This window comes from Strigops habroptila, chromosome 2, assembly GCF_004027225.2.
Source record: "Strigops habroptila isolate Jane chromosome 2, bStrHab1.2.pri, whole genome shotgun sequence".
NCBI classification, from domain to species: domain Eukaryota; kingdom Metazoa; phylum Chordata; class Aves; order Psittaciformes; family Psittacidae; genus Strigops; species Strigops habroptila.
In genome coordinates this window covers 39,369,723-39,381,918 of record NC_044278.2, presented here as the reverse complement: position 1 = coordinate 39,381,918, position 12,196 = coordinate 39,369,723, and the positions used below count along the sequence as shown (strand labels likewise).

At 37.6% G+C, this 12,196-nt stretch overlaps 1 protein-coding gene across 16 annotated transcripts in view; it reads right to left on the bottom strand.

The window, feature by feature from the left end:
• DMD (dystrophin) overlaps positions 1-12,196 on the bottom strand; it is a 1,118,883-nt gene that overhangs the window by 120,222 nt on the left and 986,465 nt on the right. For all 16 annotated transcript variants that reach the window (XM_030475728.1, XM_030475726.1, XM_030475707.1 and 13 more), the window contains one exon: positions 6,681-6,759. In XM_030475728.1, the coding sequence (XP_030331588.1) occupies positions 6,681-6,759 (79 nt within the window). The remainder of the gene's footprint in view (positions 1-6,680; positions 6,760-12,196) is intronic.

The following is a 12,196-nucleotide window of genomic DNA, read 5'->3' as shown; positions in this document are numbered from 1 at the left end:
ATATATACACATATAGAATATGCCTATTGTACTGCAGTCCTGGAGTCTGAGGATGAAGGATATGTCCTAAACCAAACACAATGTACACCCCACGACAACATGGGTACATGGCTAAATACATCAGAGTTAAATTCAGCAGTGTAAAACATGAAGCAGTTTTCATTTAGGCTTCACAGATCCAATGTTACTCCAAAAAGGTTATAAAATATCAGGGGGAAGATTCTGTCTTAGCAACATATCAATTCAGATGCTGGACAAAATTATAATAAGCAATAATTCATATTTTGAGTCTTATTAAGAATAAAAAAATAATATTTGTTTGCCTGCAATTTTTTTAGCATTGCAGAATATAGGATTGTCTATCAACCAAGGATAAAATCCAGAAATTAATTAGGCTGCTATAGAAAAAAAAATTAAGACAGCAATTTTCCTGGCTACTCCCTCCAAAAAAAGAAATAAAAATCTCTGCCTTGAAATAAATACTATACTGCATTTTTAAATCGATGACAAATGAAAACCAAGAACAGAAGAGAGAATGAATTATTTTTAACTACCACTCTAAGGTATTTTTCATTGGAAGCCTTCACAAATACAAGATATTAATTACAAGGAAAAATTGCTTGCTTCCAGGTGAAGAGAGGGGGAGAACATCATCATTTGAAAACTGATTTTATAATTTATTTCAGAAAGTGTTCAGAAATTTGCATCCCAATGTAGTATAGGGGAAAGGGTCACTTAGCCCAAAAGCGCAGGAAAGGGGAAAACATGGGAATAACAGCTGGAATTCCATAAATCCTATTTCATTGTGAATCAAATATATTATGAAGTTTTAAAGATATATTCTATGTGGCTTTCCTGAGAAGAAAATATAATAGAAAAATTAAAGCCCACAAGAATAGGACTGGTAATCATATGACCTGATGACATACTTTTACTGTAAAAGTAATTCTACTAATTTTATTCCAAAAGCAAGGATAAAGAGATTCTCTCAAAACATGCTGATGTTATATTTCTCTTAAAAGCCTTTAGCAGTCAGGCAAAGGCTAGCACTACCAGAAGTTGTAGGTATAGTCATAATAATCTAAACAAGGAAAAAACAGACTGAAGACTTTAAACCCTGACTTTAAACCCAATTTACCCATCATACAAGCCTTGAGGTTGAATTGGTGCCCAGTGCTGCTACAAACTCACCATGATAATAGCAGTGACAAGATCCATGAAGTGAACTTTTTTTTGTTGGTACTTCAATAGTTTTCTTTTTTCCTTTATCAGAAACACATGCAGTCATTTTGCATTAATACTATATAAGTAGGGGAAAAAAAAAGTTTTCTAGCAATCAGTTAGCTAGCTAATGTGGCCATACTTAAATGCAATAATAAAGTCCCTTTTCCTCCAGACAGTTCCCAGAATTAGGCAGATTCTTTTGTAGTCACTTTTCCTCTGTCTTTATCTTACTGCCTGGTAATATTTTCTATTCAAAACATTCAATATGATAGCTAAAAATATTAAATCATGTATCTGAAGACATGGATGAATGGACATGGTGTCTGCATGTCAAAAGTGATATCTGGAAGATAATATAATGTATGCAGTGAGAAATAAGAGAGAAAGATATAGCTGTCAGCACTGGAAATAAATATCTATCAGGTGGATGGGTAACGTGTCTTAAGAGTCCTAGAGCCATGTCATTTTTAGAGCCAGATGTCTTTATTAGCAGGATTTGCCCTTTTAAAGATGTCTGCCTATGCGAGAAAGAGCTTCACTAATGTTTGCTTTGCATAATAATCTAAGCACTAGCCCAGCAGGTGTGAGATGCAAGTCCTTGTCTTCTCTCCCAGCTTGAAAGAACTCAAACCCACATGCCCACTTATACACGAGAGTGGCCTAAATAACTGGTGAAAAACACAAAGGAATAGAAAGAAGAAGAAAAAAACCCAGATCTGAACCTTAAAGCTCTGAGCTTATCTGGAGAAGGAGAGACCTAGGTTACATAGCCCACTCTAGAGATCATATTTTTTATTTTTAAGCAACAATTGTCCACATAAAATGCAGCAGATGCACTCTGATTGCTAGACTGCAATATACATTGTTGGCTCCACTGTTTGTAACCCTTTCTGTTTCTGAATGGAAGCTGCTATGGCTGCCTCATTTCACGTTGAAGTCATACAGTCATAAAATCACAGAATCAAATAGGTTGAAAAAGACCTTTAAGATCATTCCAACCATTACCCCAGGACTGCCAAGACCACCACTAAACCATGTCACTGAGGCCCTCATCTACATGGTTTGTGAACACTTCAAGGGACAGCGATTCCACCACTTCCCTGGGAAGCCTGTTTCAATACCTGACCACCTTTTCAGTGAAGAAATTCCTGCTTGGAAGGCCAAAACTTAAACACATAATTAGGTATCTCCAGTTAAAGTACAGTTCTGAGCACATATTTAAGTATGCAGATGTAACAGTCTGATACTGATGTATCCAGGTAGCTGAAGCTTGTAGCCTGGGAACTACAAATCATAGAATGTTAGCTAGATGTAAATCAGCCTTTTAGGCCTGCAAATGTAAATGTTCTTTCTTTTCTGCTATTTTCAGGTTCTTCACCTGATGAAAGTCTGTGTTCTCTGAGACTGGAAATCACAAGCTGTGCCTGGGGTCTTCCCATGTCACATTCGTAAGTAATTGCCAATTATACCTGAGCACTATTTCATGCAGTCACTTCATTGACATGCTATACATACTATCAGATGCCTCATGCTGGAGCTGGACAGTGAATTACAAGGTTTGCTTATGCTTTTAGAAAATGTAGTACCTTCTATTTTTCAGCGATCACAAGTAATGCACGTGACTGAGTTATCACATTAAAAATAGGATTGATGGGAGGCTGGCTAGCACAGCTAATTATATTAAAACTAATCTGACATCAATCCTACCTCTCATTTATCGCATCTCAGAAAAACAGAAAAAGGTAATAACTGTTGTGACAAATATAGGTGGGTCCTCCAGGAAGAGGCAATGAATCCCATACTTTGAAAGAGGCAGCATCAAGCAGAAAAATAAAGGAGAACTCAAAAAAGTAAAATTATTCCAGAGGAGTCACTGAAAACTGGAGCTGGCATTATGCTTGAAATTTGCAGGTACCCTTTTTCATACTTCAGTTACTGTAATTTTCAAACTAAGTACCATCATCCATGAAAGGATCACAGATTTTTTAATTACTTTGCTAAAAATTTACCAATTTCTCTTTTTTTTAATTTTATTTTTTTACACCCCGATTTAGACCACTCTAATTAAACAGCAAAACCTTCAAACCCAACAAACTCATTCTGTCGATATAATGTTTTACACACGTAAAACTTTTATCAGCTATATCTTCACAACTATTGCTCTGAATGCTGGGAGCCTCTGTCCTTGACAAAGAATAAACTGAGGAGGAGGTGGGACTCTGTGGAGACTGGCGGAGTGAAATGAGTTTGGGCAAGCATGAAAGACTGATCAGAAGATCAAAGGCTGAGGGGAGAGCACCAAGCAAAAAATGTCGGAGGCCTGGAGTGATGCAAGTGAGAGTCCTTTATTCTCCTGGCTACAAAGACAACAGTGTATACTAGCTCCTTTGTCATTACTTTTTTTTAACTCACAAGCAGAAGAGGTCTGAATGATCCTGTGCCACAGAATAGAAAAACACAGTCAGCTGGTCATTTAGACAAAGGAAGAGTGGAAAGAGGAAGTCGAAGTGCATGAAAGCACAACAGAGAAAAACTGTCCATAAATTAAAAATGCTACATAGGAGAGTTGGTTTTTTGTCTTTTCTTTTTTCACCATTTTTCACTCCGTATCTCTTCAGTTCATATCTTTCTTCCCACTTCTCTCAGAAATAGCTGTAAGAATAGCTCTTAGAACAGGGTGCAAGTGCTTAGGAACAGGGACTACCACTTGATTCCTTGCCTGCACAGGGCATAACAAATATGAGGTCCCTGCATCACTCCCTCATTACTTTCGTGCTAGGTTGCCAACAGCCCTATGCAGCTTCAGTTGCAACTAAGCAGAAACAGAAACATGATGCCATAATTTCTATATATAAAATAATAACAAACACATAAAAAGCATCACCACAGGTTAGTAGCTCATATTTATTTGTTCCAGATAGGAGAGAAATGTAATTCACTCACTGATTTTATGTGAACTTGACTACAGTAGCACCCTTTTTGCAGAACTACTTAAAGGTAAATTGACTCTAAAAGGACAATTTTTCATATAAGTATATAAACACAGTTGGGAGCTGAAGATCATCACTCACACCTTAAGGTGAGCAAGCACGTATGGTAGAGGGAAAGTTGATTCTGAGTTTGAGAGGATGAACTGATTATTACTTGCATATAAATTAGTTATGAAACAGACAATAAATTGCTTATGTTCCTTACTTACTACAGTTTGCATTGATCTTACGTGTATCTCAGCTCCTTAGATAAAAATGTTCTGTGAGTTGAGGTTATAAAAGAGCAGAATTACTATGATTCATCTTTCCACCATTGTTGCCACAGCTAGATTGATCCAACCTGGGCTCTGTTTGCCATGCACTGACAGATCATTTACACAAGCCATGAAATTCACCTTAATTTGACCTGCTCAATTCTGTTTGGCAACCCTTATGGTTGACTCGTTCCTCCCCAAAAGTACAGATACAGAAACAAGACTAGTGCTAGATGGCAAAGACTCTGGCACTGTCTCTCCTGCAGTGCTACCTCTCTGACAGATGTGCTTCCATCAGTGGAGGGATGAAGCAGAGGTAGTCATGTAAAAGAGTGATATTTTCTTCAGGTGTATTAATAATACATGCTTTTGGAATTTGATGCATATGTAAGATGGGACTAATAGAAGCACTGGCAATTCTGAGTGACTGAACGCTTATACTTGGGAAGGATTCTGTAGATATTTTCAAATACCTAACCTTTGCGCATGTAAGAATATGTATTTGCACATATATCTAAGAAAGAGAGAACAAACAAAACCCCACACATGCCCATTTTTTTCTCAATTATTTGGCTATTTCCAAAGCACATTTTCACCTGGCTCCTTTTCCTAAAGCAGTCCTCAAGTGGTGAGAAGTGTCTAGAATGATTTTCACTCTTTGCTGGCTTTGGTTAATACACACAAGAATAACATGTTGTTTCAAGTGTCTCACTAATGGTGGGTGAGCTAAAAGAGGTGACTATTATAAAACTGAGCAACTTTTAGACTGACCATATTTATCAGCAGTAAGGCAGAATGGGTCTAGGGCATAACTGTCCCACATTTCCTGGCTGCACTCAGCACCAGCACAGAGAACAGTGACATGTTGTTCAATGTGATAATGTGACAGGTCACTCCAGTCTATTCCAGAGTGCAATATAGGACTGCTTAATTTACCCTTCAAATTTATTCTTTCACCAGGAATACAGTGTGTGTCATAAGAAAAACATATTGCATTCTCACCATATACCCATAACAACTCTTGCATGTTCAATCTTGACAAGTCTGATTGATTTGTAGGTATACATATTGAGCTGACAAATTATTCCCAGTGATCAAGTTAATTAAAAGATATTTTGAAAAAGTAGTAGAAATTACAAAAATAGGGCTTATTTCTTCACAGGATAATATTTTGATAAGATGCAGAGTTGAATCCTTGTGAGCCTGCATTGTACTTATATGGCACAACATCAACTCTGGTTTTGAATTTATAGTTCACTCCACTGTGAATTTTCAGTTTTCCATTGAAGTTTTCAGTAAAAAAATGGTTAACCAATTAAAATTTCAGTGCAGTTATCAGCTGGAGAAAAGTTTGTCCTCTACCCCACTGTGAATGTAGCTGTGCAATAATAGTAACATCTATTTCCGATGTCTGGATAGCTTGTCCCTTTGCATGTAGGAGATGGTTATCCTGCGACTGTTCTGTTCGTCTGATATAATCTCTTAAATAAAGCTTTACTGTTTACTTTCCTTAATTGAAGTACAATAGAAAAGACATGGCCTCTAAGAAGCTTCACTTTAGTCACTGCCTTGGAGCTTTGAAGGTGTTTCAAGTTGTCTTTCAGTGTACTTCAAAACATCCTTGATAAAAGAGTGCATGTGGAGGTGGAGTGAGAATATTACCGGCAATTATATCTTCTGCAGAGTTGTAAACAGTTTACTGAGTTGCCATCCTTCTTCCAACTTTCCCATGATGGTTTTGATCCTCTCACTGCTCTAAGTGATCAAATTCTGCAGAATATTTTTCTTGCAGGTCTTATTTTGCTGCTTTTTGGAGCTGCATATTTCTTTGAACATATTAACCAAATTTATTTATTTATTAAAAAAAACCAAAAACAACCTTTCAGAGTTACAATCATCAGAAAGTCTTAAATTTTTTAATATCATTTTAATTCACTAGTCCTAAAAGGGAATATTCAAACAATGAAGACCAGCCTTGTACTGACAGATGTATGGAAAAACAGACTTGATACTGGCAGATATTTTCTTTTTACCCTGGACTATACAAACTTATTTAACAGTCTTCTGCTCCCAGCAATGAAAAAAAACCCCAGAAAAACGTTATAATACAGTCTAAAATAGAAACTCATAGCAATAATAACCAGCACGTGGCTGCAAAAATATCAATTAACTGCATATGCAAGCTGAGCAAGAAAAATGGGAAATTACTTACTGGTAAGAAAATGCTGGGAAGTAGGGCCAAAATCCCTGTGAGCTTCGTGCAGTTGCCTGATGCGCTCATCAATGGCCACCTGTTGAGAGGAGAAAAATAAAGGAGACTCTTTTCTAAACAAGTAACAAGTAGCAATTCTAGTCAGATGCTTTTCCCATTAGAGAACATTCTGTTTAAAATTAAGCAGGCTCCTGCAACAATCATTACCCCTCAGGGCTTAACTGAGATTTAATGTCTTATCCAAAGGAAAGGAGGTCAAAAAGAATTTGGGATTGGGTTTTGGTGTTCTCCCCCCCAACTTTAAATGGTGCAAGAACAAGTTGAAAATGAAAAGGCTGATAAATAAAGGCATAGCAAATTGGCCTGACTTCAAGAGTATATGACTGTTGCTTGCCAATATTGAAATCAGAAACACTCCTCTACCTTAATGCTTTTACAGCACTACCTCAAAAGTACTTTTTGAGAGTACACTATTATAAATCAGCATGTGAAAAGTAATCTCTTTAAATGTGGACATGATAACCATATTTTAGCTGAGTGCTGAAATGAGGGTAACCAAAAAGCATCTGGAACAAACATTTCTCTGTTCTCCTAATCAGTCAAATCCTAGCCCCTCAGCCCTTTTCTTGGAAGAGTCTTTTAAAGAACATGCTGTTCCTAATGTTTTGTTGAGCTGGTCCACTGCATGAAAACATAGATGCTAGTTCTAAGGTTGGTTTTATATTTACCCTTGAAAATCCCACTAAAGTATCAAGCAAGCAGCCGAGAGGGGGTGGTTGCTATAAGGTTCAATAGTGTACAAATGACATCTACTAGCAGCTTTATAGCCTATATGCTAAAAGGATACCATAATCAAGTTAGACCTAAGAATAGGACCACATAAAGCAAGGAAGAATATTTGAAAGTAATGATACAATATTTTAGAAATGTTTTAAGTAAAATAACCGATAAAAAGCATTCACTTAATGTAAACAATGTCTGTAAGAAAATGTGTTGTATCAACACTGGCAAAGAAGAAGGTAAAAGTGATTGTTCTGTTTTTATCGTCCTAATTGTGAGGTACATAACAAGGAAATAAATAGGTTGCACAAGGAAAAAGCAATCCACATTTTTAAAAGATTTTTTTGGTTCGTGGTAAGAAGGAGCAATTGTGTAATAACTGGGCATGGTCCAGTTAGAAGGGAAAATAATGATAGAATTGACTAGCTCTGTTATGACTGCCTTTGCCAAACAACCTTTAGCCCCCAAAATCTTGTTTCACTAAACACATTAGAAATTTAACATCAGGACATGATTTTTCTGCTTATGGTTTCAAAACTGACACTATGACCAAAAGGCCTCCCCTCTCTTTCCTCAAGCAATTTTCTCAGATGCTTTTCCTGCAGCTTCCTTCATTTCTATGACTTCTTTTCTCCTCTGGCTTTCTATACACAGGCACGATCAATGTGATTTTTTGTTAGTCCCCATTGACCAGCACCTCCCCACATAGCTGCCAGAATTTCACCACGTAGCCTCTGTTCTTATTTCTACTGTTTTCTTGAATCCAGAATTGCTCACAGAGTAACATTTTTAATGGTAGGTTTAAGGCTTGGTCATATAACCTGTGCTTTTTCTGTTTAATCTTACTGATTGCTTAGCTAGATAAAGCAAAGCCTAGGATGAGGCTGAACTGTGGTTAACTTCTGAAACCTTGGGCAGAAGAAGTCTGGGTAACGGACAGTTTAAGCCCAGAGTGAATTGCAGGGGCAGATATTCTGTTAAGCAATGCTTCATGCTGGGGACTGCCTTTGGGCTTGAGTTCACACCTAATTCACAGCATAGACATATGCTAGGGAAGTCTAAATGCATAGAAAACGATAGGGCTGCTTCTGGTCATCAATATCATTAGCTTCAGTACAGAAGCATGAATTAATGTTACATTACTTTTAATCAAGAAATGGCCTTTCAATGAAGACTAGGAAGATACTCTTAAACATAAAACAAACACATGCAAATAAAAATACTGCAAAAAATTTAATGGAATTGTACATGCTTTTTGGAATCCTCTTGAAATAAACCCCATAACACACCTATTTTGTCATTAGGACATTACTGGTTACTAAAGAAACACAAGGCTCCTCCTCTAGTAGTTAGTTTTTCAATAAGCCAACTAGGATGGAAAAGTGCTGCCTGGCATGCAGAATCTCCAAAGAGAATGAGAGCTCTACAAATAAAGAGGAAGGCAGTGTTTCAGATAGGAAAATGACAGCAGCCAGCTTGTGACTAAAGCAGAGTATGGGAACCTCTTGGTATGCCTGACTACTGCTAGCTCACAGCGCGCACGACTTCTTTAAGTGTGCTAAAACTGAAAATTTCAATCCCTTCAAAAGATCCAGATGGGCTTTGAGCTACACCAAATTATGAAACTGTGATTTTTAGCCACATATACACATCCTGCAAAATAAAACACCTTACACACTTCAGGGTGAACTTTTAAACTGAACAGCCTTGGATGTGGGCTATGAAATACCTCTGTCTAGAGGCAGATTTTGTCAATCGGAGATGAATAAAACATTGGGAAATCTTGAGCATTCTCCAGGAAATATCACCTGAGAACACAAAAAGTATTCCATTTGGCTGCCAGGAAATACCACTTATTGATGTATTCATAGAATCATAGAATGGTTAGGATTGGAAAGGACCTTAGGTGCCAAAAGATGAAATCACCATTAATGGCAGAGCAAGGAAGATTATCACAGTCAGTCTGTATGGATTTTACCAAGACTAAGATGTTGTCCTAGTTTCAGCTGGGATAGAGTTATTTTTCTTCCTAGTAGCTGGTGCAGTGCTGTGTTTTGGCTTTAGTCTGAGAACAATGCTGACAACACACCAATGTTTTAGTTGTTGCTTACCCTGATCAAGGACTCTTCAGTTTCTCATGCTCTGCCAGTGAGGAGGGGCACAAGAAGCTGGGAGGAAGCAGACAGGACACCTGACCCAAACTGGCCAAAGGAGTATTCCATACCACACCACATCATGCCCAGTATATAAACTGGGGGGAAGTTACCCAGAAGGCCCAGATCGCTGCTCGGGTCGGGCTGGGTATCAGTCAGCAGGTGGTGAGCAATTGTATTGTGCATCACTGTTTTCTATTATTTTTTCTTTTCTCTTTTAATTTTATATCTCCCTCCTTGTTATTTACCTTATTAGTATTATATTGTACTTTAGTTATTAAACTGTTCTTATCAACCCATGGGTTTCACATTCTTCCGATTCTTCTCCCCATCCTGCCCAGATGTACAGTACATAACATGGAAAATAGGTCTATGGATTGCATTTGGGTATCTTTTACGTAAAACTCTCTACAGGATTCCTCAACAACTGATGTTACTAAGGGAAAAAAAAAACCATCAATAGGTGGATTTCTAAAAAGTCAGCTATTATTTTATCTGAATCAAGAGAATTAAAATTTGGTTTTAACTGTCCAAGATATTTTTTTATCTGATTTTGACTTAAAAACAAACATGAGGATTTTCTGTAATTGGGATACTTTAACTGTTGCTTTTCTTCACTGAGGGTACATGCTCAAAGAGAGATGCATTTCCATTATTTAATCCACTGGTTTATGTAACATTTATCTTCTTTCAACCATAACAAAAGAAAGAGCCACAGTAGTGCAGTAAACATTATACTTGAAGCTGAATATGGTAACAGTAAAAACCCTATACTGATTTTAAGGGATATTGACATGGAACATAAACAGCTTCTGCTAAACAAATGAACAAATTTAAAAAAAAAGAGAAGTTAAAGTTCCTCTCCTTCATAGAAAAAATGACGAAACAAGTTCTGTTTCCCATAATTTGGATGCATCCACGTGAACTGAATATATAAGCAGGTTCAGATAAACAAATTACAGCAGTAACAAAAGCAAAGCTATGTCATGTAGTTTGGAATAGTTTCTAAGTACTTTACATAATGTAGGGGTTCAACCTTGAAAACATTTGTTACAACAGCTTCACTGAAATTAGAATAAGGGTTTGATGGACTTGGCTTGGGTCTACTACTAAATTTTTTCTTTTTAAAAAAAATTTGCTGGGGTTTAACTGAGAACATTTTTGTTACATCTAAAGCATTCTTTTGTGTTTACGTCCACACTGCAAAACAGGCCTACATCAAGAAGGAAAATTCAGTTGTTTGATTGTCAGTATTTTCGCTATTCTCAAAGAGTACCTAACACCAACTACTAAGGTATACTGGAGTTACCGAGCTGTTCAGAAACATGTGAGGCAGGAAGGAGCTGTAACCCATCATGTTGTTAAAGGTGTGCCTGCAAATGGTGAGTGGCCTCAGCAAAGAGCTAAAAAAAAAAAGGTCTCTCAATCCATGAACTTTGAATTTTTCCATGTACAAATTCCATACAGGGAATTCCCTACAGCCTAGGTCTAGCATGGTGTCTTAATCCTGCCTCAGTCTTCCCCATAGCTCTGATGTTCAGCTGAACAAGTTCAGTAGAACAAACTACCCCTGGGGCGCTTACCTCCCAGGCAGACGATTTCTGATCACTGGGCTAAAATGTGCTCCACAAAATGAGTGCCTCCAATGCTGTATGAGTGAAGGCGACTGGTGGAAAGCCTGTTTGTGCTCAGCACACTTAGCAGAATTTACTTCAATGAAATCTGCAAGGAATTTATTCAAAAAAGTCTTTTTTGTGAATCTTAAATGGTCACAAATTGCCAGTGAAGCTAGTGATCATATGTCATGAGAAAACATCAGGCAAAAGGGGAAGTAACAGGTGAATGCCTCCACCTTTGTTAGCATTGAGGCAATTCAGAAAGAGACTTCCATAGGTTCCAAACTCTAATTCACGAATCACACCTGAATTATAAGTCAATTCACTTCTTTATCACAGTTCTCTGTTTGGCCACCCAGATTCCAGTATCTGAAGAGGAACTACAAGGATGCTGGAGAGGGACTCTTCATCAGGGACTGTAGTGATAGGACAAGGGGTAACAGGTTCAAACTTAAACAAGGGAAGTTCAGGTCAGATATAAGGAAGACATTCTTTACTGTGAGGGTGGTGAGGCACTGGAATGGGTTACCCAAAGAAGTGGTAAATGCTCCATTCCTGGCAGTGTTCAAGGCCAGGTTGGACAGAGCCTTGGGTAACATGGTCTAGTGTGAGGTGTCCCTGCCGATGGCAGGGGGGTTGGAACTAGATGATCTTAAGGTCCTTTCCAACTCTAACTATTCTATGATTCTATGAAGAACAAAGCATACTATAATGTTAGTTATATATTAGATGCTACACATCTCCCTTCTAGATATACTCAAATAATGTCTCTTGAAGTGCTTCTTAAAGATATCTAGTGTGTAATTGTGTTTGGCTTTCCTGGTCAATGTTAGTCGTAAATGTGCAGATGCACACTCTTGAGCAAAAAAAGTAAAACCAGCTACAGTTCTTCCTAAATGACCCCATAACAAAAACACTTTTGATGTACTGTAGTTTAGTTCAACTGCTGCCATGCTAGTGAAGCAGC